Source organism: Monodelphis domestica, chromosome 1, assembly GCF_027887165.1.
Source record: "Monodelphis domestica isolate mMonDom1 chromosome 1, mMonDom1.pri, whole genome shotgun sequence".
In the NCBI taxonomy this organism is placed as follows: Eukaryota; Metazoa; Chordata; class Mammalia; order Didelphimorphia; family Didelphidae; genus Monodelphis; species Monodelphis domestica.
This window is the reverse complement of record NC_077227.1, coordinates 737,926,755-737,954,129: the sequence shown is the minus strand read 5'-3', so window position 1 is coordinate 737,954,129 and position 27,375 is coordinate 737,926,755. Positions and strand designations below refer to the sequence as shown.

The 27,375-nt window shown below is 53.0% G+C and overlaps 1 protein-coding gene across 5 annotated transcripts in view; it reads left to right on the top strand.

Annotated features, from left to right (window-relative positions):
- The window catches only part of SFXN5 (sideroflexin 5), a 189,490-nt gene that overhangs the window by 106,174 nt on the left and 55,941 nt on the right, over positions 1-27,375 (top strand). For all 5 annotated transcript variants that reach the window (XM_056814076.1, XM_056814085.1, XM_056814089.1 and 2 more), the window contains 3 exons: positions 2,628-2,718; positions 14,961-15,076; positions 26,581-26,666. In XM_056814076.1, the coding sequence (XP_056670054.1) occupies positions 2,628-2,718; positions 14,961-15,076; positions 26,581-26,666 (293 nt within the window). The remainder of the gene's footprint in view (positions 1-2,627; positions 2,719-14,960; positions 15,077-26,580; positions 26,667-27,375) is intronic.

Here is a 27,375-nt window from a genome sequence, read left to right as displayed (position 1 = left end):
TCCCATCTTCCTCCCACTCGCTAAGACGGGAGGCGGAAGGCCGCCCCCTGCCCCATCCCGGGCCGGAGAGCGGGGGCGCCTGGGTGCCCCGGGCAGCGGGCGGGACCTGGGATCTGGGCACGTGGGGGGCACGGCCGGCGCCAGAGGGGGTCCTTTCCTTCTGCAGGGTGCAGGGACTTGCCCAGGGTCACCCGGCTGCCCTCGGGCGCAGGGATGCCAGCGTCATCCGCGTGCTCGCGGGGGTCTCCCAGGGAAGGGAAGGGCCTTCTGGTCCTGGAGGAAGCTGGGCGGGAGGAGGCAGACCGCGTGTGGGGGGCAGCAGGGGGCCCAGTGGATGGAGAGCCAGGCCTAGAGAGGGGAGGTGCTGGGTTCCAACGTGGCCTCAGACACTTCCTGGCCGTGTGACCCTGGACAGGTCACTTCCCTCTCCCCCAGGCCAAGCCCTGACCTCTCTTCTGTTTTGGAGCTGATACACAGCACGGATTCCAGGAGGCCAAACGAAGGCTGGAAGGGGCTCTTGGGAAGGTCCAGCCCAGCGCCCGAGGCGCTGGAGGTCAGCTGACTTGACCAAGGCCACCCACCTGAGCGCAGGGCGTCCGGCTCCACCCACCCCAAACTCCGGAGGTGGGTCGGTAACTTCCGTGAGTTCCAGTGTGGCCTCGGACGCTTGCCGGCGACTCTGGGCACGTCCCTTCACCCAGCTGGCCGCCCAAGCGTCCTCATCTGTAAAATGGGCCCGAGGAGGCGACGGCGACCCCTCCGGGATCTCTGCCAAGAACTTCGGCCCAGCCGGGCTCCCAAAGAGCTGGACGAGGCCGACCCGAGCGCGACGACCCCGGCCAGGCAACGGAGGGGAGCGAGCAGGGTTTGGCGGCGGCTTCAATATGGCAGACGGGGCAAGAGAGACGGGCCAAGGCCCGAGGGCGATGCCAGTGTCCTTGGCTGGAGCAGGGAAGGCGGAGAGACGCCTGGGCTCGGGGAAGGAGGGCGGATTCTGCTCGGACGTTGGTTTCGATGCTCCAGAGGGACGTGAGAGTGGCCGGATGTCCGCCGGGGCCAGCCCGGGAGGCGGCACGATTCCGGTCCTCTCTTCCCTGGCAAAGGGACCCCAACACGGCGTCTCTCCAGAGCCTTCCCCGAGGCCAAGGCTTCCAGGTGCGTCTCCTGCATGTCCGTGGCGTCCGGTGTGGAGGACAGGAAGAGCTGGGAAGGGAGGGGGAGAGCCGGGGAAAGGTCCAAATCTGGCCCTGGAGGTCACTTCAGGCCAGGGAGTGCCGGGCTGTAGTCCGGGGCAGGGCGGGGCCTTTTGGGGCCTCCATCCTCCCCCTCCCCGGACAAGCTCTGGGTGGCTGAAAGGAAGAAGATGCCGTCTCGGGCCTCAGGGGGTCCCCAGGCTAGCCCAGGGGTCGAGACTCACCCAGGGGAAGCATCAGGGCCAGACAGACCCGCTCCCAGGTCCTCCCAGGCCCAGCCCCTCCAGCCTTAGGCAGCTGCGCCCATCAGGCAGGAGCCGGACAGAAGCCACCCTGGCTCGGGGCTCCCCCGCAGCCCTGCGGGCCAAGCGAAGCTGTAAGATGGGCATGAGGATGCCTGGATGGTTTCCTGGTCCTTGGGAGAGGCAGCCCATGTGTGCAAAGTGCTGCTTCGGGCGTCCCTGTGACTCGAGATCTCCCCAGGGTGGGCCTCCCCTCCCCTCCCTTCCCCAGGCAGATCGCAGCCCCTGGGCCCAGAGTGCCCCATCCCAAGCCCCACCAGGCGGGAGGCTCTCTAGGCAGACTGACTTCCTCCGCCTCCCCCCTTCACACCTTTGCTTATGCTTGTCTCCCTCCCGGAAACATTCTCCCTTCATGCTCCACCTACCTGGGACTTCGTGCTGTGAGCAGAGAGGCAGGACACGTGCTGCTGCCTCTGTCACTGGCTCACTGCAGACCAATCCCTTACCTGCCCTCCCTGGCCTCCAGCATCCCATCTAAGAAATGGGCTCGTCCTAGCGTCCTCCTGACCCGGATTTGGGGAAGATAAAGGAGGGGATGCGTGTCAGACTTCAAGAATGGGGTGCCCTGGAGGATTGGGGGCTCCTCAAGCCCTCATTGTGTCCTGGCTCTCCAGCCTGGGTTTGGCCCGGAGAGCTTTGTCCATCTGGGGGGGGGGGGCTCCCCTTGGCCCGGTGCCTGGCACTAGGAGGCGCTTCCTCAGTGTTTAGGAATTAAATCGAAATCACTTCCCCTCTCTGGGCCTTCTTCAGGACGGAAAGGACCCCACCTGTCCTCCCGGCCAGAGCGCTCTCGCCCTTCTCAGCTCCCCCATTCGGTCAGCCAGCCAGCATTTATTAGGCGCCTGCTGTATGCCCCAGGGACCTGGAGCAGACCCTGCCCTCCAGAGAGTCTCCAATGAGGAGCGCCAGGCCCGGATTCAGGCTCCTCCCTGGCTGGCACTTGGCCCTCCTGGCCTCTGTTTCCTCCTCTGCAAACCGGGCCAGAGAAGGAAGGGGATCCCTCGCCTCTTGGGCGCTTAGGAAGGCGCCTTCCCTCGGCCTCCTCCCACAGAGCGCCCTCGGCTGAATGGGGTGGGGGCGGGAGATGAGGCCTGCTGCGACCCCCTCGCTCACTCGCTCTCCTCTCTCCCAGGTGGGCCTTAACGCTCTGGTTCAGAGAGCCAACAAGTTCACACCGGCCACCCGCCTTCTCATCCAGAGGTTCGTGCCGTTCCCAGCAGTAGGTAAGAGGACTCGGCTTGTGTGCGCATGCGCGTGCCCTGCCAGGAAGGGGAAGAGGGAGGGCCTTCCACGCCTCCGCGCCCACGAGAAATAGCCAGGTAGCTTGGGGAAAGGCCTGGGTTCAGATCCTGCCTGCAGCCCTCTCCAAGACTTCGTTTCCCTTCCTGTAAAATGAGGAACAAGGTGGCTCCGGGGACAGCCCTGAATCTAGCGGCCATTAGATTCCTCTTCCGGAGTTCAAGCCTGGCTTCACACCCTTGTTAGTGGTGCAGCCCTAAACGTGTCCTTTCACCTGTTGGCCTCCTTTTGCTCATCTGTAAAATGGGCTGGAGAAGGAACCAGCAAAGCCCTCCGGGATCTCTGCCGAGAAGAGCCTAGATGGGCTATCCCACATTATAGAAACAGCGGAACCCCCAGAGAGAATGCTAGAGCCCCTCCTCAGGGTGCTGTCTCATTCTCAGAGCCCCTCCCCCCCAGCCCCTTCTTCAAAGGGCGAACTGCCCTGGGGCCCTTTCTACTCCTCTCCCAGCCCCATCCAATAGCCCAGGGGCAGCCATTCCTAGCACCCTGCGGCCTCAGGATTCGAACCCAGGCCTCTGGACCATCCCGTTGGCTGTTCTTTCTCTTTGTATGCCCAGCCTCAATGGAGAAAGGGAGGCAGGAGCTCCCCAAAGATCCCTCAGCTCTTCCTGGGCCGACGGTGTAGTCCATGGAAAAGACCGGACGCCAGGCATTTGGGACTTCCGGTTTCCAGGGCTTCCGGCTTCCGGTCTCCCAGCGCCCTTGGTCTTTGGGAATCTGGAGTTTGAGGCACCGGCCTTAGATCCGGAAAGGGGGGCTCCCTCAGCCCTCGTTCTTTGGCAGAGGAGGCCCAAAGGGAAGCCACTGGCTGAGGCTGGGAGGGGGAGAGTCAGCATTTGAACCCAGAGCCAGCTTCTTCCCCCCAGAAGGAAATGGAAGGCTTGAGAGAGAAGCTGGCAGAGATGGGGGTTTGCCAGGTGACCTGGAACAGACCGCTGCAGCCGCCCCTCCCCCTTGGTTCCCCTCCATGCCCAGAGGCCACCAATCCAGGCGAATCCTCCATGGCCAGATAATCGCCGTGGCAACGGGGAGTCTGGGCTATTTCGGGAAGCGGCCATTGCTGGAAGTGGGAAGTGCTCCGCTCCTTAAGCCGCTCTCGGGCCCTTGGGGGTTTATGGGCTGCAGCAGGCACCAAGCGGGGGTGGAGCCTGACACTCCCCCTCTCCCCCCACCTTAGTGAGCCAAGGCCTTGCCTGGGAGCCAGAGATGGAATTGGAAGCTTGGAAGGGGAGGGCCGGACCTGTCACCAGTCCCCGCCGATCTCCGGGCTTTCTGGGGCATCTGCTCTCCTCTGAGCCCCCGCCGGCCTCCAGAGTGGCCGCCCCGCTGGTCCCGCTCCAGGCGAGGCCGAGCCATGCACCCCCTTTTAGGCCATTTGGGAATCGAGACCGGATTGGAACGCAGGACTTCCTGGTGTGGGTGCCGCCCAGGCCCTCCCTCATTAATTTAGTCCCTTCTGTGGCCCCCTCCTCCCTAAGGATACCAGGCGAGGCCAGAGGGGTGCCAGGGCCAGGCAGCGAGAAGGGCCCCGTTAAAGGGGACAGAGGCCTTGGCCAACGGGGGAAGGGACTTGCCCAGGGCCGAGCCCTAAGCTTGGAGTTCAGGAAACACAAACTGTAGGAGCCCTTGCATGGTGGGCGGGCGGGGCTGCCCCCGGCATTGAAGGGGGTCTCCTTGGGGAGAACCGGGAGCCTGAGCCCTGCCCCCCTCGTCTCGGTCTCTGCCCCGGGCAGGAGCCATCGGGGCGACCTTCCGGCTTTGTAAAGAGTCCATCGGTCCAAGGTGGATCTTTTTCCGGCTGCCTGATCCGATCCTGTCCTCCCCTCCCCACGCTAGGCTGTGCGCCGCCGGGGATCCCTCCGGAGCCACGTCCTCACCTTCCCCGGCTTGGTTCTGAGGCCGGCTGGCACCCAGGACCTGCCCTTCCTCGGCCCTCCGGGCACCTCTCCGTCCCCAAGTCACTCCCGACGCCCCACTTCGGCTTCCTCGATGGGGCCTCCCGTTGGGTTCTGCCGGCTTTTTCTCCGAGGAGCCTCCAGGTTAGGAAGGAAGGACCCGGACCCTGTGGGGCTCAGGCAGCCGCCGACCCGCCTGCCTGCCTGGGGCTCGGGGACCCTCTGAGGAGTGGCCCGCTGAGGAAGGCCACCATCCGCCGGGAGAGGCGGGTCCGGGCCAGGAGACCCTCTGGCCGGCGATAGGCGATAGGGAGCCCTGCCGCTGCCGAGACTAGACGCGCTGAGGCATTCTTCCTCTGCCCGCCCCTCTGGGGCACCAGGGAGTGGGCTGGACCGCGCTAATGGGCCGTGACTGACCCTGGTTCCAGCACTCTGTGTGCCCGCACCCCAAGCCGTCCAGAACACGCCTGGGGAGGGGGAAGAGGGTGTGGCCGTCCCCGCCGCCCCCCCCCCCCTCCCCAGCCTCAGCCTAGAATCTGAGGGACTGGAGCGGGCGGGGCCCTTTGGGGTCAATGGCGAAAACAGAGACCAGACAATGGAAATGACTTCCCCAGGGTCACCTGGCCTGGCTGAGATTTGACCCCTGGGCCTGGGCTCTTTCAGTCTGTCTGATATCCCTCCCCTTGGGAGAATCCCCTCGAGGAGTCCCCTGGTTGGGGGGAGGGGGCCTTCCTGCTGGGCGGCTCCATTCACCGCACCCTGGGAAGTCTCCTTTGGATTAGTAGCATTTTCTCCCTGCTGGGGGGGGGGGGGAGGTCACCCGGCGCCTCCAAACCAGCATTTCCCCACGTGTGCTGCGCCTTGTCCTCGGCCCTCCCCCAGACTAGGTCTGTCCAGGCCTCCCACCCATTGGCCAGCCGGTAGCCGGAAGAACCCGATCTGTGCCAGACTGTCCCAAGGGCTGGGACTCCCCCCAAGGCAAAGCCCAGGAGCCCTGGATGAGCTCCCCAAGGGCCAGGTGGAAGCAGGCAGCAGAGGGAAGGCCCTGGGAAGACTTCCTGGAGAAGGCAGCCTGTTCGCTGGGCCTTCCCAAGAGCAGAGCACCCTAGTGACCTCTGTATCCAGGGTGAGCGCCGAGGACATTCCCTTCCGTCTTGGAATCACTCCGTCTGTTCTGAGGCACAAGAGCAGGAAGGGCTGGGCAATGGGGTCAAGTGACTGACCCAGGGTCACCCCGCTAGGAAGCATCTGAGGCTGGATTTGAACCCAGGACCTCCTGTCTTTCGCTTAGCACTCTAATGGGAGCTACCCAGCTGTCCCACTGATCAGCTTTTTGAATGCATCTCCAGCATCTTCCTTATACGCAGAGCCTTATTGACAAGGTTCCCTCATCCGTGTCCTCCGCTCCGACTATGACCCTGTCCAGTGCTGTAGCTTTGCTAAGCTGAGGGCAGCCCCTCCCTTTTCAGCTTGCTGTGTGCCCCTGCGTCTCCAAGCAGGAAGCTTTAGTGGCACCCCCAAAGCCCCCAGCTGGTGCCAAACAGCCCTGGAGTCAGACCTGTGTGACCCTAGACAAGTCACTTCCCCTCTGTAAAATGGGGATCCTAAGAGCATCCTGAAGACCAAGAGAATGTGCTTTCCCCCTCTGAGGTGCTGTGTGTAAGGCATGTGTGTGTGTGTGTGTGTGTGTGTGTGTGTGTGTGTGTGTCAGAGAGAGAGACAGAGGAGACAGAGAGGGAGACAGGGAGGGAGGGAGAAAGAAAGACAGAGAGGGAGAGAGACAGAGACAGAGAGAGGGAGAGAAAGAAGGAGGGAGAAAGAGGAGAGAGGGGGAGAAAGAAGGAGGGAGAAAGAGGAGAGAGGGGGAGAAAGAAGGAGGGAGAAAGAGGAGAGAGAGAGAGAGGAGAGACAGAGGGAGAGAGAGAGAGGGAGAGAGAGAGGGAGAAAGAGAGAGAGAAGAGAGGGAGAGGGAGGGAGAGAGAGAAAGGGAGAGTGGGGGGGAGAAAGAGGGAGAGAGACAGAGAGAGGGAGAAAGAGAGGAGAGGGAGAAAGAGGAGAGACAGAGAGGGAGACAGGGAGGGAGAAAGAAAGACAGAGAGGGAGAGAGACAGAGACAGAGAGAGGGGGAGAAAGAAGGAGGGAGAAAGAGGAGAGAGGGGGAGAAAGAAGGAGGGAGAAAGAGGAGAGAGGGGGAGAAAGAAGGAGGGAGAAAGAGGAGAGAGAGAGAGAGGAGAGACAGAGGGAGAGAGAGAGAGGGAGAGAGAGAGGGAGAAAGAGAGAGAGAAGAGAGGGAGAGGGAGGGAGAGAGAGAAAGGGAGAGTGGGGGGAGAAAGAGGGAGAGAGACAGAGAGAGGGAGAAAGAGAGGAGAGGGAGAAAGAGGAGAGACAGAGAGGGAGACAGGGAGGGAGAAAGAAAGACAGAGAGGGAGAGAGACAGAGACAGAGAGAGGGGGAGAAAGAAGGAGGGAGAAAGAGGAGAGAGGGGGAGAAAGAAGGAGGGAGAAAGAGGAGAGAGGGGGAGAAAGAAGGAGGGAGAAAGAGGAGAGAGGGGGAGAAAGAGGAGAGAGAGAGAGAGAGGAGAGACAGAGAGGGAGAGAGAGAGGGAGAGAGAGAGGGAGAAAGAGAGAGAGAGAGAAGAGAGGGAGGGAGAGAGAGAAAGGGAGAGTGGGGGGGAGAAAGAGGGAGAGAGACAGAGAGAGGGAGAAAGAGAGGAGAGGGAGAAAGAGGAGAGAGAGAGAGGAGAGAGACAGAGAGGGAGAGAGAGAGCGGGAGATAGAGCGGGATAAAGAGAGAGAGAAGAGAGGGAGAGGGAGGGAGAGAGAGAAAGAGGGAGAGTGGGGGGGAGAAAGAGGGAGAGAAAGAGAAAGGGAGGGAGAGAGAGAGAGAGGGAGAAAGAGAGGAGAGGGAGAAAGAGGAGAGAGAGCAGAGGGAGAAAGAGAGAAAGAAGGAGAGGGAGAAAGAGGAGAGACAGAGACAGGGGAGGGAGAGAGAAAGGAAGGGGTAGAGAGAAAAGAGACAGAGAAAGAGATGGAGAGGGAAAGAAAGGTAAAGGGAAGAGAGTGACAGATGGAGACAGAGAGAAGAAGAAGGAAAGAGATATTGAGAGATAGAGGGAAGTAGAGGGAAGGGGGAGATCCATATACACACCCAGAGGGAAGGCACTAGCAATGGGGCCTGGGAAATCTCCTGCAGAAGGACGGGTCTGCACTGTGTCTTGAGGCCAAGGTAAAGAGGGCGAGCATTCCGAGCATGGGGGACAGCCAGAGAAAATTCCCAGAAGGACCATCATGGCAGGAAGTAAGCGCCCCCTCCTTGTTGTATGGAGCCTGACATTGTTGTTTGATTGTTGGGTTTTTGTGATTTCTTGCTTGTGGGAAGCTCACGGTGGACAAGTCCCTGGATCCATGCAGCTGCGCCCCAAGCTCTGCTGGGTGACAGTCCAAGAGACTGTCTGGGTTGATGGCAGGTGATGTCATTTGCCCAGGGACACACACCCAGGCTGGGTCGGAGGCAGGCCAGGTCTTTCTTACCACAAGGCTAGCTTATTTCAATCTATTTACCATATAATTAATATATTTAAAATGCTTCTGAACCCTTCTCGTTCTCTAGGTGTACTACTATTATTACATCCATTTGTATAGTTTATAATTGTTTTTGTAACAAATGTTCTTTGAGAGGTCAAGGATCATCTCCATTTCAGAGATGTGGAAACTGAGGCTCCCAGGTTCCCAATGGCTTAACCCAGGTCTCCCAGAAAGCTGGCCCAGCCCCCGGCCCCCGCCTGCTCTGCCAAGATTGGCGAGCCCCTGTGCCGAACATCCGGCTTGCTTTTTTCCATTGAGCTTGGATGTGATGTGAGAACATCTGTAGCAGGCGGGAACAGATTTCCCCCAGGACTTGACTCGGAGTTTGCTGCGGCAGGAACGAAGGCTTCCTCTCCTCAAGTCTGTGACATCTCTCCGTAGTGCCGCACCAATGTCAGTTACGCCTGTTTTTGAATGGTGTCAATCCGAGTTGAAAATGTGCCAGCTTTCTTAACATCCTCACTAACAGACTGCTTAATTAACCTGCTGATACTGTCAATAATGGAAGGCGCTGGTGTTGGAGAAGGAGGAAAGGGAGGGACACTTTTCTTTCTTCCTCCAAGGGCCTGGAGCCCCACAGTTCCCAAGGATTGCTTTGGTAGGACAATGGCCATTCCTGAAAGATGGGAGAACTGGGGGGACTGACTGAATGTTTAGAGCTTCTCCAACCTCCTCTGAGTAATAATCCCCTCCATGGATCCAGCATTTATTGAGCGCCTTTTGTATGCCAGGCTGGCTGGAGTTTGGCACTGAAAATTTGAAGACAAAAATGAAATGGCCCCTGCCTTCAAGGACTTTCCTCTACCAGAATAATCAGCATGTATACGAAATAGATATTTGTAAGGTCCAAATCAATGAACCAGCATTTATGAAGTACCCAGGTCTGCGAGAAATAGTTCTGATGTTGTCCATCCAGAGACCAAACCTTGGAATCAGTCTCTCTACAGTCTATCTTATGGAAAGGCCAGTGAATATTGCTGGATGCAGAGTATTCCTCACTTTATCCACCTCTCAAAGCCTCAGTTTCCTCATCTTGTAAAATGGAGATAGTATTATGGGCCCCACTGGTTGTTGTGAGGACCAGTAAAGGAATATTCAGCACTTTGAAAATCTTAAAAGGATTCTATTCATGGGACTGGTTGTCATCCAGGTTCTGCTTTCCAACCTCATGACAAGCAGCTGAATATGTCCACAGTGTGAAAAAGTGATTGATTGCAAACTAGTTACCACCTCAGGGTGGGGAAGGGAGGGAGAGAGGAAAATCTGAATCCTAAAATGTCAGAAAACAGTTGCCAAAGATTGTTTCTACGTCTAACTGAAAAGAAAGTAAATACAAGCTCCTTGATCTTCTTTGGGACACCTCTTTGTCAGGAAATTGTCCTGTTGTCCAGCCCAAATCTGCCTCTCCATAACTTCCCTTCATTCCTTCTGGTTCAGCCATTGGCTCTAGAAAGAGCCAATGAATGAAGCTCAACCCTTTCCCACCTTTTCCTGCCCTTCAGACAGTTATTGGCAACTGCCTGCCATGTGCCCTGTGATAATCTCTTCTGTTTTCCCAAGGCTGAATGGTGGTACCACAAGCAGAAAGAAACAAGTCAGAAGGTGCCAGTTGAAAGAGAAAGACCATATAAGCTCAAGATGCCAATGGGATATCTAAGTAGAGGTTAAGGAAGCCCTTGAGACCCAAGCGACCTGCTCATTGAGGTGATGTGTAGCTAAACCAAGACTTTCTGACTCCAAACCCTGTGCTCTATTCACCAAGGCAGGCTGCTTTCTGCTGCTCCTTTTCTTTTTTAAAAACCCTTACCTTCCATCTTGGAGTCAATACTGTGTATTGGCTCCAAGGCAGAAGAGTGGTAAGGGCTAGGCAATGGGGGTCAAGTGACTTGCCCAAGGTCACACAGCTGGGAAGTGTCTGAGGCCAGATTTGAACCTAGGACCTCCTGTCTTTAGGCCTGACTCTCAATCCACTGAGCTACCCAACTTCCCCCTGCTGCTCCTTTTCTTGATAGTCCTTAGTGGGGGTTGGCAATGGCAGAGACCTTCTTTTCTGCACCTTCCTTCCACTTTTAGCAAAGATCCCCCCCCTTTGTAAGAAGCCTCTCTCTCTCTCTCTCTCTCTCTCTCTCTTTCTCTCTCCCCCTCCCTCCCTCCCTGTCTCTCTCTCTCTGTGTCTCTCTCCCTCTTCCTCTCTCTCTCTCTCTCTCCCCCTTCCTCCCTCTCTCTCCCCCTTCCTCCCTCTCTCCCTCCCTCCCTCCCCCCCCTCTCGTCATCCTCTGAGATTGCCCTCCACTTATCCTATATGTCTCTAGAAGGCGCTTCATTTTTTTATAAATTGTCTTCCCAATTAATGTGGAAGCTGTTTTGGCCTTCCTTTCTATCCCCAGCACTTATCACAATGCCTGGCACATAGTAGGTGCTTAATAAAACATTTGGAAAAGTGATTGATTGCAAACTAGTTACCACCTCAGGGTGGGGAAGGGAGGGAGAGAGAAAAATCTGAATCCTAAAATGTCAGAAAACAGTTGCCAAAGATTGTTTCTACGTCTAACTGAAAAAAAAAAGTAAATACATGTTAAAAAGAAAAAACAGATTGACAGACAAACCAGTGGAGAGTCAAAAACCAGCTTCTAACTGACTTGGAAAGGCATTTCCTCCATTTTTAAAGGCAGCTCTTCCTCCCTAATCCCATTAGGTTTAGGCTGGATTAGAAGGGAGCTCAATAGCTGCTTATGGGGAGACAAGAAACATGAGCCTGGAGTCTACGCTGGGGGAAGGGGAGAAGCTGCCCTGGATCCACCTGCCCATCACTGGCCTTTGATGTGAGTGAGCCTGGATAATCCACAAAGAGGAGCTTCCCAGATGGCCAGCTTTATTTGGGTGGCTCAGATGGAGCTGGGGCCCCATTGGCTTCCTCCACCTGGGTAAATTGCAGCTCACCTCCACTTCCCCCTCCTGGGCCAGGCTCATTGGTGGCTCCCCGGGAGGCTCCAGTGGACCATCCCATTTCAGGACTTTGCTCTGCCCTTTTCTTTAAGATTGTGCTGAGAATAGGGTCGAGATTGGGATTTCATAGGAGTCAGGGAAATCCTTGGCCCGGTAGAGTTATCTTGAGCAATGAGAGATGAAGTAGCTTACCCAGGGTCCCACGGGATGGTCCGAAGTCAGTCCGTCCAGTCTTCCTGACCCTGAAGCCTGCTGTCTAACCATTACACCACTCTGCCTTTCTAGAGAACAAAGGTGTTGATGAGATGGGCTTTAGTCACAAAACACTCCAGGTTGAAGAAAGCCCTGGAGAGTTTCCTGAAAAGGATTCAGCTCAGTTGCTTCCTCAGGATCCATCCTTAGCCTGTCATCCTCCATCCGTAGTACCTGCCCAAGAAGTACACGCGTGTGTATATACATAGAGACACACACGTGTATCTGGGATCTCGCCTTCCTCCTTTCTAAACTCCTCGATCAGGCTTCATGAAGGAAAGGGAAAATTCCAGGGAAATAGCCAGCCCCGAGGGGAAAGAGACTGAATTTGGAGTCAGGAAGACCTGGGTTCTCTTCCTATCTCTGATGCTTACTGAGTCTCTGAGCCTCACAGCTAAGGCCATGCTGTCAGTTGGCTTGTAATCCGTTAGTGGAAGGCATTTCCACACCTTGAGTCCCACAGGGACAGTCACAGAGTCTGGACGTGAGGATGGATGAAGCCATCCAAAGGAAGGGCTGCCTCCATCCACTTAATAATAGCTGGCGTTTACATGGTACTTTCAAGCTTGCCACGTGTGAGGGATGTCGTGCGGCCCCACGGAGATGTAATGGACTTGGAATTGGGCTGTGTGACCTGGGGCAAGTCACTGCCCTCTCTGAGCCTCAGTTCCTTCTTGTGTAAAATGAAAGATGGAGTGGCATAGTGGATAGAGTGCCGGGCCTGGACACTTCCCGGCTGTGTGGCCCTGAGCAAGTCACTTAACCCTGTTTGCTTAGCTCTTGTTCTTCTATCTTAGTCATTACTAAGAGAGAAAGGGAGGCGTTGTGTTTGTTTGAGATGAGAAGTGGGCCCTGAGCTAGCTCTAGATCTGGGATCCTGCCATCCTCATTCCATTTTTTTAAACCCTAATCCTAAGTATTCGTTCCAAGGCAGAAGAGTGGTCTGGGCTAGGCAGTGGGGGTGAAGGGACTTGCCCAGGGTCACCCAGCTGGACAGTGTCTGAGGCCAGATTGGAACCCAGGACCTCCTGTCTCCAGGCCTGGCTCTCTATCTCCTGAGCCACCCAGCTGCCCTTCCTCATAGGATTTTGATGGTAGCCATGGCCTGCGACTCATCACGGGGGAATGGAAACGGAGACACAGAAAAGCCTCCCAAAGGCCTGGCCAATGGCAGTCTGCCTTTAGGTGAATGATGGGCGTGGCTCCTGTTAGAAGGAAGGGGAGGCTGTTTGTGGTAACCGAGATCACATCGATCGCTATGGATATTCCTTTCAGGGAGGCAGGTTAGAGCCCAGCCAGGACCACCCACCCTGAGTGCCTGGGCCGTGGCCTCCCCTGAAGGTCCTGGAGGCCTTCCCGGCCCTCCCCGTGTGCCCAAGAAGGCTGTGGAGCCCCCCGGCTGCCCACGCCCAGCACCATGGAACCGACTGCCTCTGTGATGTGTTCTAGCCGGCTCCGGAACACGCGTGTGCGTGTGCATTATTAACATCCCCCCCTCGCTTTTATCGTCTAGACTGTCAACACAACAATAAACCAAGCCCCGATCTGTGCCGTTTGCCGATTCTTGAGGTGTAAATGCTCACACTGAAAATTTAACAGTCGGCTCTCTCGTGAGCCAATCTGAGCTGGTTCCAGCACATCCTGCTTGCAACCCGTGCTTCCATAGGTAGTGGTGTCGGGAGCCCTGCACACCCTGGTCACACACGCACTTGTGGTGTGAGGAATGAGCCTTGCACACCCATGCTTGCACTCCCTGGTTACACACACACTTAGTGGTGTGAGGAGTGGGCCTTGCACACCCATGCTTGCACTCCCTGGTTACACACACACTTAGTGGTGTGAGGAGTGAGCCCTGCACACCCTGGTTACACACACACTTGTGGTGTGAGGAATGAGCCTTGCACACCCGTGCTTGCACTACCTGGTTACACACACACTTGATGGTGTTAGGGGTGAGCCCTGCACACCCTGGTCACACACGCACTTGTGGTGTGAGGAGTGAGCCCTGCACACCCTGGTTACACACACACACTTGATGGTATGAGGAGTGAGCCCTGCACACCCATGCTTGCACACCCTGGTTACACACACACACACTTGATGGTGTGAGGAGTGAGCCCTGCACACCCATGCTTGCACACCCTGGTTACACACGCACTTGTGGTGTTAGGGGTGAGCCCTGCACACCCTGGTCACACACACACACTTGATGGTGTTAGGGGTGAGCCCTGCACACCCTGGTCACACACACACACTTGATGGTGTTAGGAGTGAGCCCTGCACACCCGTGCTTGCACTACCTGGTTACACGCACCCTTAGTGGAGGGAGGGGCAGGCGGTGGGCCCGGTCTTCCTGACACCGCCATGCCCGGGGGGCCCTGAGAAATGGGAGGATGGGCCAGAGCCCGGGTGCCTCACCCGTGGGCCAGGGGCTCCTCTCTCCCCCCTGCGGGGTCCTGGCTGCTCCTTTGTCCCCTCCTCTCCCGGCACTGCCCCCGCCCTCTCTGGGAGTCCATCCCGGCAGCCCCTCCCCAGATGTGAGCCCCCTCGGCCCCCCCAGCATATGTGCCCCCCTCCTCCCGCTCGGGCTCCCCAAGCCCTCCCCCCAGCAGAGGGAGTGTAAGCAGCAGGTGTTGACGCTAATCAGCGTTCACAGCCCAGAACTGCATTAGCTCCGGGCTCACGCGCTCCCCAAAATTAAACACTCATTATACAAAATTAATTGACATTAATTAGCAAAAATTAAAACTTTAAATGCTGCGGCGGCGGCGGGCTGGGGGGGAGCAGGACCCCGGGGTGTCTCCGGCCCTCCGCCGCCCGGCCCAGGTGGGGCAGACACCGCCCCGCGGAGCAGATGGCGGCCCTTTCAGGACGTCTCACAGCTGACAATCCAGGCGGCCCCTCCCCCCCACCCCCACCTCCAGAAGCAGACACCTCGTTCAGGGCCTGCGTGCGCCCTGGGAGCCTCGGCCAGGTGCTCGTCCCCAGGTGGCCCATTCCAGGCCCAGCATCCTCCTGCAGCCTTGAACCCGGGGCCTCGCCGCCCCTCCCCCCACGAGCCTCTCTCGGGCCTCTCAAAGGAGGCCTTTGCCCCGAGCCTCGGTGTCCCTGCCTGCGCCGATCATGGAGCCCCTTCTCTAATGGGGAGACGAGACACCAAGTGCAAACCCCTCACTCCCTATCCCAGTGACCCAGAGCTGGAGCCGGTCCTCCTAATTTAAAGCATTCATCCGCGTCTGAAAGAAAGCCTGGGCTTCAAAGGGAGGGTACAGCCTGGGCAAAGGTGTGGAGTCAGGAAATGGCATTCCAAGTTTAGGAAACCTCAAGCCAACGGATGAAATTCAGAGGGCAGGGCGGCACGTGGTGTGTGGGGGGGTTCTCTGCCCTTCCCCCAAAGACCACGTGGCTTTGAGATGGGGGGGCGTCTCCTCCTCCGCAGCCTCGCTCCCCCCTTACCTGCCTCTCTCTGTGCTCTCCCCCGCCCAGCCAGTGCCAACATCTGCAATGTGGTCCTGATGAGGCACAATGAACTGGAGGAAGGCATCGACGTCCTTGACGGCGATGGGAACGTCGTGGGCTCCTCCAGGATTGCAGCCAGACACGTGGGTCGGGGCCGGGGAGGGGCGGGGCTCCCCAGCCCTTAGTCAGCCGGCACTTATTAGGCGCTTCTTGTATGCGGGGCTCTGAGTGAAGTCCTAGAAATGAAAAGAAAGCCCAGCATGAGTCGGTCGAGCTGTCCAGAAGCTCTTCTCCATTGGCCTGTCCCAGGGCAGAATTAGAGGGAGGGATTCGATCTGGGCCTGAATTCGGATTCTTCCACCTTCTGTCCGGGCGGCCCCGGGCAAGTCATTCACCCAGCTTGGGCAGCCCCTGGTCTCTAAGGGCTGGGGGAGGGGGTGGGGGGGGGGAGAGGCTCTGAGTCTCCTAGAAAGCTGGAGACTCTGGGGGCAGAGGAGGAGGGAGGCCCTGCCAGGGCTGTGGCCTCTCTTTCCCAAGGAACTGGGGTCCCATTACCCATGATTCGTTCTGTTTGCCTATGGGGTGGGGGGGGGCAGCAATCCGCAATGTAAATGAGATGCTAATGAGATGGTAAACACCCCGGGGCAACCTTGGGTCAAATGTGCTCTTCTTGTGCTCTAAAGAAGTCAGAGGTGTGGAATCTGGGCATCGTTTGAACCCAGGCCTGTGGGACTGCGGAACTGAACTCCTTGAACCAAGGACTTCCGTTATAGGACGGAAAGAGTTTCCTCATCATTGTAAATCTAAGCAAGCCGTGTGTCCAGTCGGAAAGGCGGCTCCGTGCTATTCAACGAGTCATTCCTTCCCGGTTCTGCTGATTGTTCCCAGCTACTTCAGCCCAGTCACTCCAGCCTCAGACACTTCCTAGCTGTGTGTCCCTGAGCAAGTCACCTAACTTGAGTTGCCCAGCCTTTATGCTTTTCTGTCTTGGAACCAATGCTTATTCTGAGCAAGAAGGGAGAGAGACAGAGACAGAGAGATGGAGAGACACAGACACAGAGAAAGAGAGGGAGGGAGAGAGAGAGAGACAGAGAGAGAAAGAGAGGGAGAGAGACATAGACAGACACAAAGTCAGAGAAAGAGACACAGAGGCAGAGAGAGAAAGAGAAACACGGAAGAAGGAAAGAAGGAAGAAAAAGAAAGAGGGAGAGAGAGAAGGAAGAGAAAGGGAGAAAGAGAAGGAAGGAAGAAAAAGAGGGAGAGAGAGAAGGAAGAGAAAGAAAGGGAGAAAGAAAAGGAAGGAAGAAAAAGAGGGAGAGAGAGAAGGAAGAGAAAGAAAGAAAGGGAGAGAGAAGGAAGGAAGGAAGGAAGGAAGGAAGGAAGGAAGGAAGGAAGGAAGGAAGGAAGGAAGGAAGGAAGGAAGGAAGGAAGGAAGGAAGAAAAAGAGAGAGAGAGAGGGAGAGAGAGAGAGGTAGGCATTGCTGGGGAACCCTGGCAGCTCAGGGCACTGGGCACTTGGCAAGAGGAACTGGGAAAACAAGAGCTGAAAACTGTGCTGAGAAATCTTGCCTTGATTTACTTTGCTTTGTCTTGCCTGGCACCGAGGAGTGAGGGAGACTCGCACCTCTTTCCTTTTTAAACATGAAATTCTATTTCATTCTTCAGTGACCAAATATTGATCTCTCCCTGATGTCTTTCATTCTTAATTCAATGAGACAAACTGCTGTTATGGATCTTCTAGGCCCTAGGAGAATAAATATAAAACCAAAGCAAAAACCCCTGCCCCCCCCCCCCCATCTTCCATTCTCCTGGAATGCACTCCATCCCTCTCTCAGTCCTGCCAGAGCTGGCAGTGTCCTCGTCTTTTGTTCCTCAGGTCCTTCTGCTCACACCCACTCCCCAGATCATCATACATTGACCCCTGGCAGAAATGGGAAACAGAGGAAAGCAATATGCCTCAACCCTGCTGTCGCTTTCTCTCTCCCGGTGTCCTTGCCCACTGGAGGCAATATGGTAGGATGGGGGGTGGGGGGGATTGAGATTGGAATCAGAGTCCCTGAGTTCAAACATCCTAGTATAGTCACTTTATCATTCCAGGCCTTTGTTTCCCCAGCTGAAAAATGAAGGAGTTGAGCTAAAAATGCCCTCAAAACTCCCTTTAATGTCTAAATTTATGATCCTATGACTCAGGCCTGTGGAGAAACCAGGGAATGTTAACCTCCCTCGTGTCGCAGACCCATCTGGCAATGTAGAGTGAAGCCAGCCGACCCCTTCTGAAAACAAAGAGAAAGAGGTCTTTCCCCCTTTTCTTTGCTCTTTTTGGGATGCCACGCATGGTATTGTGGGGTCAGAGGGTTTGCACAATTTTACGGCCCTTTGGGCAAAGTTGGAATTGTTCTCCAGAAGGGTGGTAGAGTAACCAGCAGTTCATTGGGGTACCTATTTTTCCCTCATCCCTTCCAGTATCTGTCATTTTCCTTTTCTGTCATCTTAGCCCGTCTGGTAGGTGTGAGGTCCGTGTTTTAGAGTTGGTTTTCTTTGCATTTCTCTGGTCAGTAGTGATTTAGAACATTTTTTTCATGTGATATAAATAAATAGCTTTGCTTTCTTCTTTTGAAAATTGCCTTGCATGGGGTTTATCTATTTAACAACTGGGGAATGGCTCTCATTTTTATAAACTACGATCCGTTCTCCATATATTTGAGAAATGAGGCCTTTATCAGAGTAACTTGGTATAAAAATTCCCCCAGTTTCCTGTTTTCCTTCTAATTTTGAATACATTAGTTGTTTGTGCAAAAGCTTAAAAAAAACCCAACCTTACCTTGCATCTTAGACTCAGTACTGTGCATTGGTTCTAAGGCAGACAATGGGGGTAAAAATGACTTTCCTAGGGTCACCCAGCTAGGAAGTGTCTGAAGCCAGATTCAAACTCAGGATTTCCCATCTCTAGGCCTAACTCTCAATCCACTGAGCCAACCAGCTGCTTCCATGCAAAAGTTTTTTCATTTCATCTGACCAAAATTACCTATTTTGCTTTCCATGAGGCTCTCTGTTGTTTAGTCATAAACTTACCCTATCTATGGGTCCAACAGGTAACTTTTTCCATGTTTCCCTAATTTACGTATATTACCCTTTATGTCCAAACCATTTACCCATTTTGGCCTTATCGTGATATGTGGTGTGAGATGTTGGTCTACACCTAGTTTCTGCCAAATTGCTTTCCAGGTTCTCCAGCAGTTTTTGTCAGATGGTGATCTTTGGGGTTTTCCAACACTAGGTTGCTACGGTCACTTGGTTCTGCAGATGGTGTACCTCATCTGTTCTGCTGATCCACCCTTCTCTCAGGGCCACATTGTTGGGGTGATCACTGCTCTGTAGCGTAGTTTGAGATCTGTTACCACGACGGGTCCTTTGTGCACATCCGTTTCCCTGATTCTCGTGATAGTCGTGGCCTTTTGTTCTTCCAGATGAACTTATTATGTTTTCTAAAAGATAAAAAAGGCATCAGCAACAGGTGGAATTTCAGTCAGCTTCTCAACCGACCCTCTTCAATCGACCAAAGCGCCCTTGACCAGATCCCCCAAAACCACTCCATTGAACAACTTGATGTCCCTCCTTCAATAGAGGAAGTCCAAAAAGCCATCAAATGAATGAGTGCAGGCAAGGCACCCGGTAAAGACGGGATCCCAACCGAGGTGTACAAGGCCTTAAATGGAAAGGCGCTCCAGGCATTCCACATAGTGCTGACCAGCATATGGGAAGAGGAAGACATGCCCCCAGAACTAAGAGATGCCTCCATCGTAGCCCTATGCAAGAACAAAGGCACACGAGCAGCCTGTGACAACTATAGAGGCATCTCACTACTCTCCACTGCCGGAAAGATCCTCTCCCATGTTATACTCAACAGACTCCTGTTATCTGTCTCAGAGCAGAACCTGCCTGAATCACAATGTGGCTTCCGACCAGATCGCAGCACCATCGACATGGTCTTCACAGTGAGGCAAATGCAGGAAAAATGCCTTGAGCAGAACCTGAGTCTCTACATTGTCTTCATAGACCTGACAAAGGCGTTTGACACAGTGAACAGGGACGCATTGTGGGTGATCCTCAGCAAGCTCGGCTGCCCAGCAAAATTCGTCAAACTGATCCAGCTCTTTCATGTCGACATGACAGGGGAAGTCCTATCTGGTGGAGAGACTTCCGATCGCTTCAACATCTCCAATGGCGTGAAACAAGGCTGTGTCCTCGCTCCGGTACTATTCAACCTATACTTCACCCAAGTATTACGACATGCTGTGATGGATCTAGACCTGGGCGTCTACATCAAATACCAACTGGATGGCTCACTATTCGACCTTCGCCGCCTGACTGCAAAAACAAAGACAACAGAGAGACTCATCTGGAAGCTCTCTTTGCAGATGACTGTGCTCTCATGGCCCACCAAGAAAATCATCTCCAAACCATTGTGGACAGGTTCTCCACCGCAACAAAACTGTTTGGCCTGACTATCAGCCTCAGAAAAACAGAGGGGCTGTTCCAACCTGCACCAGGGAGGCCAACGAACCAGCCGTGCATTACAATCGACAGCACGCAGCTTTCTAACGTCAACACTTTCAAGTACCTGGGCAGCACCATCGCCAACGATGGGTCCCTAGACCACGAGATTAATGCCAGGATCCAAAAGGCCAGCCAGGCACTTGGGCGGCTGAGCTGCAAAGTCCTCCAACACAGCGGTGTAAGCACTGTGACGAAGCTCAAAGTGTACAACGCAGGGTCCTCTGCTCGCTCCTGTACGGTGTGAGACATGGACACTGTACCGGAAGCACATGAAGCAGCTGGAGCAATTCCACCAATGCTCCCTCCGGTCAATCATGAGGATCTGATGGCAGGACCGAATCACCAACCAGGAAGTCCTCGACAGAGCCAACTCCACCAGCATCGAAGTCCTCCAAACCCAGCTACGATGGTCTGGACACGTCATCCGCATGGACCCACAGCGAATACCAAGACAGTATTCTACGGTGAACTGTCAGCTGGACTCAGGAAACAAGGCCGACCAAAAACGATTCAAGGATCAGCTAAAGTCAAACTTGAAGTGGGCTGGCATGACACCAAAGCAACTAGAACTCGCTGCCTCTGTCAGAAGCAGCTGGCGAACCCACATTAACCATGCTGCCGCCACCTTTGAAGATGAGCGACGGCGACGTCTTGCTGCTGTGCATGAATGCCGACACCAGGCCACAACCACACCTCCCGTAACAACTGGCGTCCCAGGCCCCCTGTGCCACAAACTGTGCGCCTCAGCCTTTGGACTCCAAAGCCACATGAGGGTACACAGTAGATGAAACTGCACAAAGACAATCGTCATCCTCGATTACCAAGAGACTACTATATACATACTCTGTAAAATCGTCCTTTGGTACTTGGATAGGGTCGGCCCTGAATAAACACGTAAAGTAAGTTAGAAAGAACCACACACACGGTTTTTACACACTTGCAGTGCGCCAGGCTCAGTGCTGGGGACACCAAGAAATGATCATCACAAGCAGTCTTCTTCTAGGAGCTTCTACTCACTGGGGAGACAACGTGGACGTAGAGAAGGACAGATTCCGAGAAGGGAAGTTCCTCGAGACGGGTCGAGGCTTGGGAAGCTGGGACACCTCCTAGATGGAAAGCCGGAAGGAATCCCAGAGCCTTAATGGAGAGGGCTGGAGGGGAAGGACTCCGAGGCAGAAGGGAGCCGGCCATGCCAGGCTTGGGGGATGGCTTGTTGGAATGCAAAGAGGAGGAAGCTGGGATGTCCAGTTCACTGGCTAGCAGGCCGCCCAATGTGTCTGGGACCATGGAGCACAGGGAGTAATGTGCATGAGGGCTGGAAAGGCATCTTAGAGCTGATTGTGAGGGCCCTTAAATCTCAGATGGAGGAAGTTGTATTTTATCCTGCAGGCAATGGGGAGCCAGGAAGAGAAAGTAACAGGACAAAATGCATCTTAGAAAGTGATTTGGGGGGTGGCAGTTAGGTGGCTCTGTGAATAGAGCATCAGACCTGGAGTTGGGAGGGTGGCTGGTTCAAGTGTATCCTCTAGCCTAATACTTCCTAGCCGTGTGACCCTGGACAAGTCACTTAACCCCATTTACCCAGCTCTTCTGTCTTAGAATTATTACTATGACACAAAATAGAGGTTTGAAAAAAGTAGGGGGGGATGAATTTGGGTATCCATGCAGAGGCTGGATTGGGATAGACTAGAAATGCTATGACTCAGTCATTTTTCAGTTATGGCTGGATTTCTGTGACCCCATTTGGGGTTTTCTTGGCAAAGATACTGGAGTGGTTTGCCTTTTCCTTCTCCAGCTCATTTTACAGATGAGGAAACTGAGGCCAACAGGGTAAAGTGACTTGCCCAGTGTCACACAGCTAGGAAGTGTCGAAGACCAGATTCCAACTCATGACAGTGAGTCTTCCTGACTCCAGACCAAGCATTCTATGCACTGCACCACCTAGCTGGAAGTGGGGAGACCAATGAGGAGACAATGGCCATAGTTCCAGTCTGGACCAGGTTGTCTTCACGTGAATTGAAAGAAGCAAGTAGGACCCACAAGGCTTGACAGCTGATTAGACATAAGTGGGGAAGGTGTGGAAAGTGTTGAGCTTGGATGACTGGGAGGATGCTGGTGCCTCGATGGAAATAGAGACATTTGGCAGAGAAGCAGGTTAGGGGTTGGGGGAGAAGGATGGACGCCATTTTGGACATGTGTTTGAGATGCTGATGGGACGGCCAAGCAGAGATGCCCAGCAGATGATGGATGACATGGAACTAGACTCATTTAGGAAGGAATTTCAGGCCGGAAGACCAGTGCAGAGAGATGATAGCTGCATTCATGGCTACGACTGAGAAACAACAAGAGACCGGAGAGAACCCAGGACAATCCGTCCATCAACAAGCCTTTATTAAGCACTTTTCATTATGTGCTGGGTACCATGCCAAAGTGCTGAGGATACAGTGATAACAATGGCGTAATCCTTGCCATTCTGCCCTCAGGAAGCACTTTTTTTTTTAATCCCTCACTTTCTGTCTTAGAATCAATGTTGTAGATTGGCTCCAAGGCAGAAGAGCGGTTAAAGCTAGGTAATGGGACTTAAGTGACTTATCCAGGGTCCCACAGCTAGGAAGTGTCTGAGGCCAGATTTGAACCCAGGACCTCCCATCTCTAGGCCTGGCTCTCCATTCACTGAGCCACCCAGCTGCCCCATATTCTTTTTTTTTTTTAAACCCTTACCTTCCATCTTGGAGTCAATACTGTGTATTGGCTCCAAGGCAGAAGAGTGGTTAAGGGCTAGGCAATGGGGGTCAAGTGACTTGCCCAGGGTCACACAGTTGGGAAGTGTCTGAGGCCAGATTTGAACCTAGGACCTCCCATCTCTAGGCCTGGCTCTCAATCCACTGAGCTACCCAGCTGCTCCCCATATTCTTTTTTTAATGTAAAAATTTTTCTTCAATTACAGGTGGACACAATTTTTGACAAATGTTTTCTGACATTTTGTGATTCAGGTCCTCTCCCTCCCTTCCACCCTGCCTCCCCAAAGTGGTAAATAGTCTGTTTTGTTTTCATGCAATACATATTTCCATATTCCCCATGTTGTGACTGAAGATACAGATCACACATATAACAAAAACTCCTGAAGGAAATAAAGTGAAAAATGGCATGCTTTGGTTTGCAATCAGATTCTAACCTTTCTTTGGCTGTGGGTGGGTATATTTTGTTTTTGTTTGTTTTAATCACGAGTTTCTTGGGGTTATCTTGGAACCTTGTTTTGCTGATAGTAGTTTAGTCCTTCACAGTTGATCACTGAACAGTATTTCTATAGCCATATACACTGTTCTACTGGTTCTGTTCACTTTGCTTGCATCAGTTCATGTAAGTCTTTACAGATTTTTCTGAAGTTATCCTGTTTGCCATTTCTTATTGAACAATAGTAATCCATTACAACCAATTTATGGACACCATCTCAGTTTCCAATTCTTTGTCACTACAAAAAGAGCTGCTACAATTTTTATATAAATAGCTCTTTTCTCTCTATCTCTGATCTCTTTGGGACATACTTTTTGAGTCCAGTAGTGATATTGCTGACTCAAAAAGTATGCATAGCTTTATGGCCCTTCAGGCATGGTTCCATTTGCCTCTCTAGAATGGCTATATCAGTTCACCATTCCACCAATAATGTATTAGTGTCCTAATTTTCCCACATCCTCTCCAACATTTATCATTTTCCTTTTGGTCATATTAACTAATCTTCTAGGTATGAGGTGGTATCTGAGAGTTGTTTCAATTTGAATTTCTCTTATTAATAGTGATTTGGGGCATTTTTTCATATGACTATAGATAGTTTTAATTTCTTCATCTGAGAACTGCTTGTTCATATCCTTTGACCATTTATCAATTGAGGAATGAGAAACTTACACTCTTTTAAATGACATCCAGGTATTAGCAAAAACCACATAAATACAAAATAGATAAAGGTAGGAAAGAACCAACTAAACAGGAAGAGATGGCACTAACAGGTAGGGTAGGGGAGATCAGGGAAGGCTTCATGTAGAAGATAATAGTGGAGTGGAATCTTGAAGAAAGTGAGAGAGATTCTGTGAGGAAAGGGTGAGGAGGGAGCACACTCTAGGCACTGGACACAGCCTCTTTAAAGACATGGAGACAGAAGATGGAGGATCATAGGTGTGGAATAGAGAAAAGGCCAGTGTGGCTGCACCAGGAAAAGGAAGTTGCCAAAGCCAATGGAACCCAGTAGTGAAAGACTTTAAAGGCCAAACAGAGGAGGTTACATTTTACCTTAGAAGTGAAAAGATGGAATCCTGGGAGACAGCCACACTAGGAGGGCAGGGCATGCCTAATAGCCCAGCCAAAGGACCCAAATGGGTAATTCAGATAGGAAGAGAATCAGAACAGGGGCATCATTCAAACCAAAGGAAGAAAGAATATCCAGATGGGAGGGGGAGGAGAAGAATTGAGAAAAAAACTGCTGGAGTTTGGCCATTAAGAGATCACTGCCCTCCAGCTCCTATGCCTATGCAAAAGAATGTATAATGATACTGAAGATATGAGAACTAGGGGACTTTCCAGGCCATCTTATCCTACTAGAGGCAATGTGGTATTGTGGATAAATCACTAGACTTGGAGTCAGAAAGACCTGAGTTCAGCTCTATCTTAGATATTAAGTGACCTTAAGCAAGTCACTTACCCTAGGTGCCTTCATTTCCTTATCTGTAAAGGAGAGGGTTGGGCTCAGTAACTTCTAGGGTCTCTCCCAACTCTGAGCTTTTGAATCCCCTCATTGTACAGATGAAGAAACTGAGGCCCAGAGCAATGGAAGGACTTAGCCAAAGTCCTGTGAGTAGCTGAGATTTGAACCCAGATATCCTGATGGCAGAATTAATTAATAAATGGTCTTGCCACTACACCATGGGGTATTCCCAATAGCAGCTCCTTTCTTGTCTCCTTTTTTTGGCAGCTACCTGGGGACAGTGAGCACAGGATTGATCCCAAAAGACACTTTGAGAATGCAGTAAAAGATGGTTTGGCCCCAAGTGTCTTTCTGTGGCTGAGCCTGTCTTCCCAGAGAGGGGCCTGTGAGCTACTACAGAAGCCAGGCTGGGGTTAAACCAATTAGCCTGCTTGAGTCTGCTGAGCAGGGTAGTGTAGCTAGAGCTGCTGAAGAATGCAAATGTCTCTGGAGGAGGTTCAGTGGCCCCAAAAGGCAGCCCCAGAGAGATGAGGTCAACATGAGAACTCAGCAGGTCCTCCAAAGGTCACATGGGGGGAATTGGGATGCATTGTGGGAGGTTGGCTGTCTTAAGGTCTAGTACCTGCACCTTCATTAAAAAGCTCAGTGCTCCCACTTCAGAAAGGGCCTTGACCTAACCCGTGGGGATCCCCAGAAGGCCAGCAGGAGACTTTGTTTCTCTCTCCTCTCCCCAAGTCACTCCATCCCCCTCACCTTGCCAAACAAGCCCCAGCTGTTTTTTTTTCCCCTATTCCCTCCAACACCTGCTTTTTGCTTCTTTCTTTTTTTTCTTTTAAGCATCTAAACTCTGCCATATGCTCATTTCCCCCCTCCCTCCACCCCCTGGCGGTGTGACAGCAGCGTCCTTGTCTCCTCGGTCTCTGTCCTCGCTCTTTCTCTGGATCTCAAGCAGCTTGTCATGGGGAGAAGGAGGGGGCCATTCCCCACCCCCTAACCCAGCATGCACACATGCATACACATCCCCTCAAACTCCCAGCGCTGGCTCAGAAGGGTTAATTAAGGTGTCTACACTGGCTTCCACACTTGCTAAACGTCCCTGGCGGGAGTCTGCAGTCGAGGAATTTGGGTGTCTGCTACTAATGTATTTCCATTCCAAAGCATTGTTCCAGCTGATTTGAATCTGCTCTTTAAAAAATGTGTGCAGGAAGAGTGTGTGTGCTGGGGGGCCAGTAGGGGGTGGATTGGGGGGGGGGGTTGTGTGCAAAAGAACCACTTTCTAATGGATTCCATGCATAATGTTAACTTCGCCTTGAGTGCCTTCCTTCCCTCTAAGATTAACTCCAATTTAGCCTGCCTCGATTTTGTTTGTACATAGCCTAGCGTTTGCCTATTGCCTCCCCCATTAGGCTGGATTCCTTAAGGGCAAGGCCTGTTGAGTTTGGGGGCTGTTTTTTGCTTCTTTGTAACTCCAGCACTTAGCACAGTACCTGGTATATAGTAAACACTTAATAAATGGTTGCTGACTTGACTCAAAGCCAGATCTACAGACACACATAAATAGGAGCCTCTAGCTCTAATTTAAAAAAAAAATAAAATCCTTTCCTTCCCTCTTAGAATCAATACTAAATATTGGTTCCAAGGCAGAAGAGTAGTAAGACTTAAGCCAATGGTGGTGAACCTTTTAAGGGAGGGGGGGGTTAAGAGGGGGAGGGGACAGAATTGCCCTGCATCCCTCCAGCTTTCTGGTAACAAACTCTGGAGAACTCTGTGCTGGGGCTATGGCACGCATGCCTACAGAGAGGGCTCTGAGGGCCTCCTCTGGCATGTGTGCCTTGGGTTTGTCACCATGGGCCCAAGGAATTGGGGTTAAGTGAGTTGCCCAGGGTCATACAGCTAAGGAAGTACCATATTTGAACCCAAGACCTTCAGTCTCTAGGCCTGGCTCTCTATCCACTGTGTCAACCAGCTACCCCATCTCTTCAATTTTAAACAGAACCATAACCAGGGTAGGATAACTGGAACTTTGTTCCAGAGTACCAAAAATTTAGACACATTGAAAGTACTTTCTCCACATAGCTATTCCAGGTGATCCTCACCCTTCCACCACAACCTTTTCCCCATGACAATAGTTCCTCATGATGACATTGGCTTTAAATTTAGGCAGTTTTAAGGTTATTATTACATTTTGCAGATGAGAAAACTGAGCCCAGAAATGTATATACCTTGTTCGTATGGTGATCCTCTAGACTGCCAGCTACCCTAAGCAGATCCAAATTAGCGATGATGGATGATTTGTAGGGGTGATGAAGGAAGGGAGGTTTGGTGTGGAAGGGCTACCCTGGGCCCCTGACTCAGACAGGCAACCTCACCTAACCCTTTCATTTGGCTCCACAGGCGCTGATGGAGACGGCCCTGACACGAGTGGTTCTCCCCATGCCCATCCTGGTTCTACCTCCAATCATCATGTCCATGCTAGAAAAGTGAGTCTGGAGAAGCCCAGGTGGGAGGGGGACAGGGCAGTCGTGTGTCGGATAAAGGGAGGAAGAAAGGAAGGAAAGGACAGAGCTGGCCTCAGGGTCAGTTTGAGTCTCACTTCTATTGTCTGTGTGACTCTGTGCAAGTCATTTGATTCCCCCAATCGCTCAGGCAACTCATTTAAGTCTAGAAATTGCAGAAAAAGGTTCTGGCCTCCAATAGTGGAGGGAAGTTTCCTCACTGAGAGTTCCTCAAACTAGTGAAGTCAGCATTTAAGACCAGAAGAAGAAAGAAAAAGGAAGGGATCGAGGTTGGAGCTCCTTCCTTGACGATGGAGCCTGGTTTTGCCTTTCTTTGGATCCCCAAGATTTAGTGCAGGATTCCTGGCATGGAGAACACCCTTCCTCAAACATTGACCAAAATGTCTACAACTATGTCCACAAGCCAGGAACTGGGGAAAGCAAAACCAGCTCCTGCCCTCAAGGAGCTTATGTTCTATTTTGTCGGGGAGGAAGGATGCATCATGTCCTTTGGTGAGGAAAGACAAGGAATAGAATTGGGGATGAAGTCAATGTATAAGAGACAAGCGATCAAGCCAACGCAATGGGAGGAGAAGGGGCATGTGTAGGGGAGCAGGAGGGGGAGGCCTTATAGACCAGCCTAAAAATAACTGAAGTGAATTGTGGGTGACAGGGAATCGCTGGAAGTTCTCAG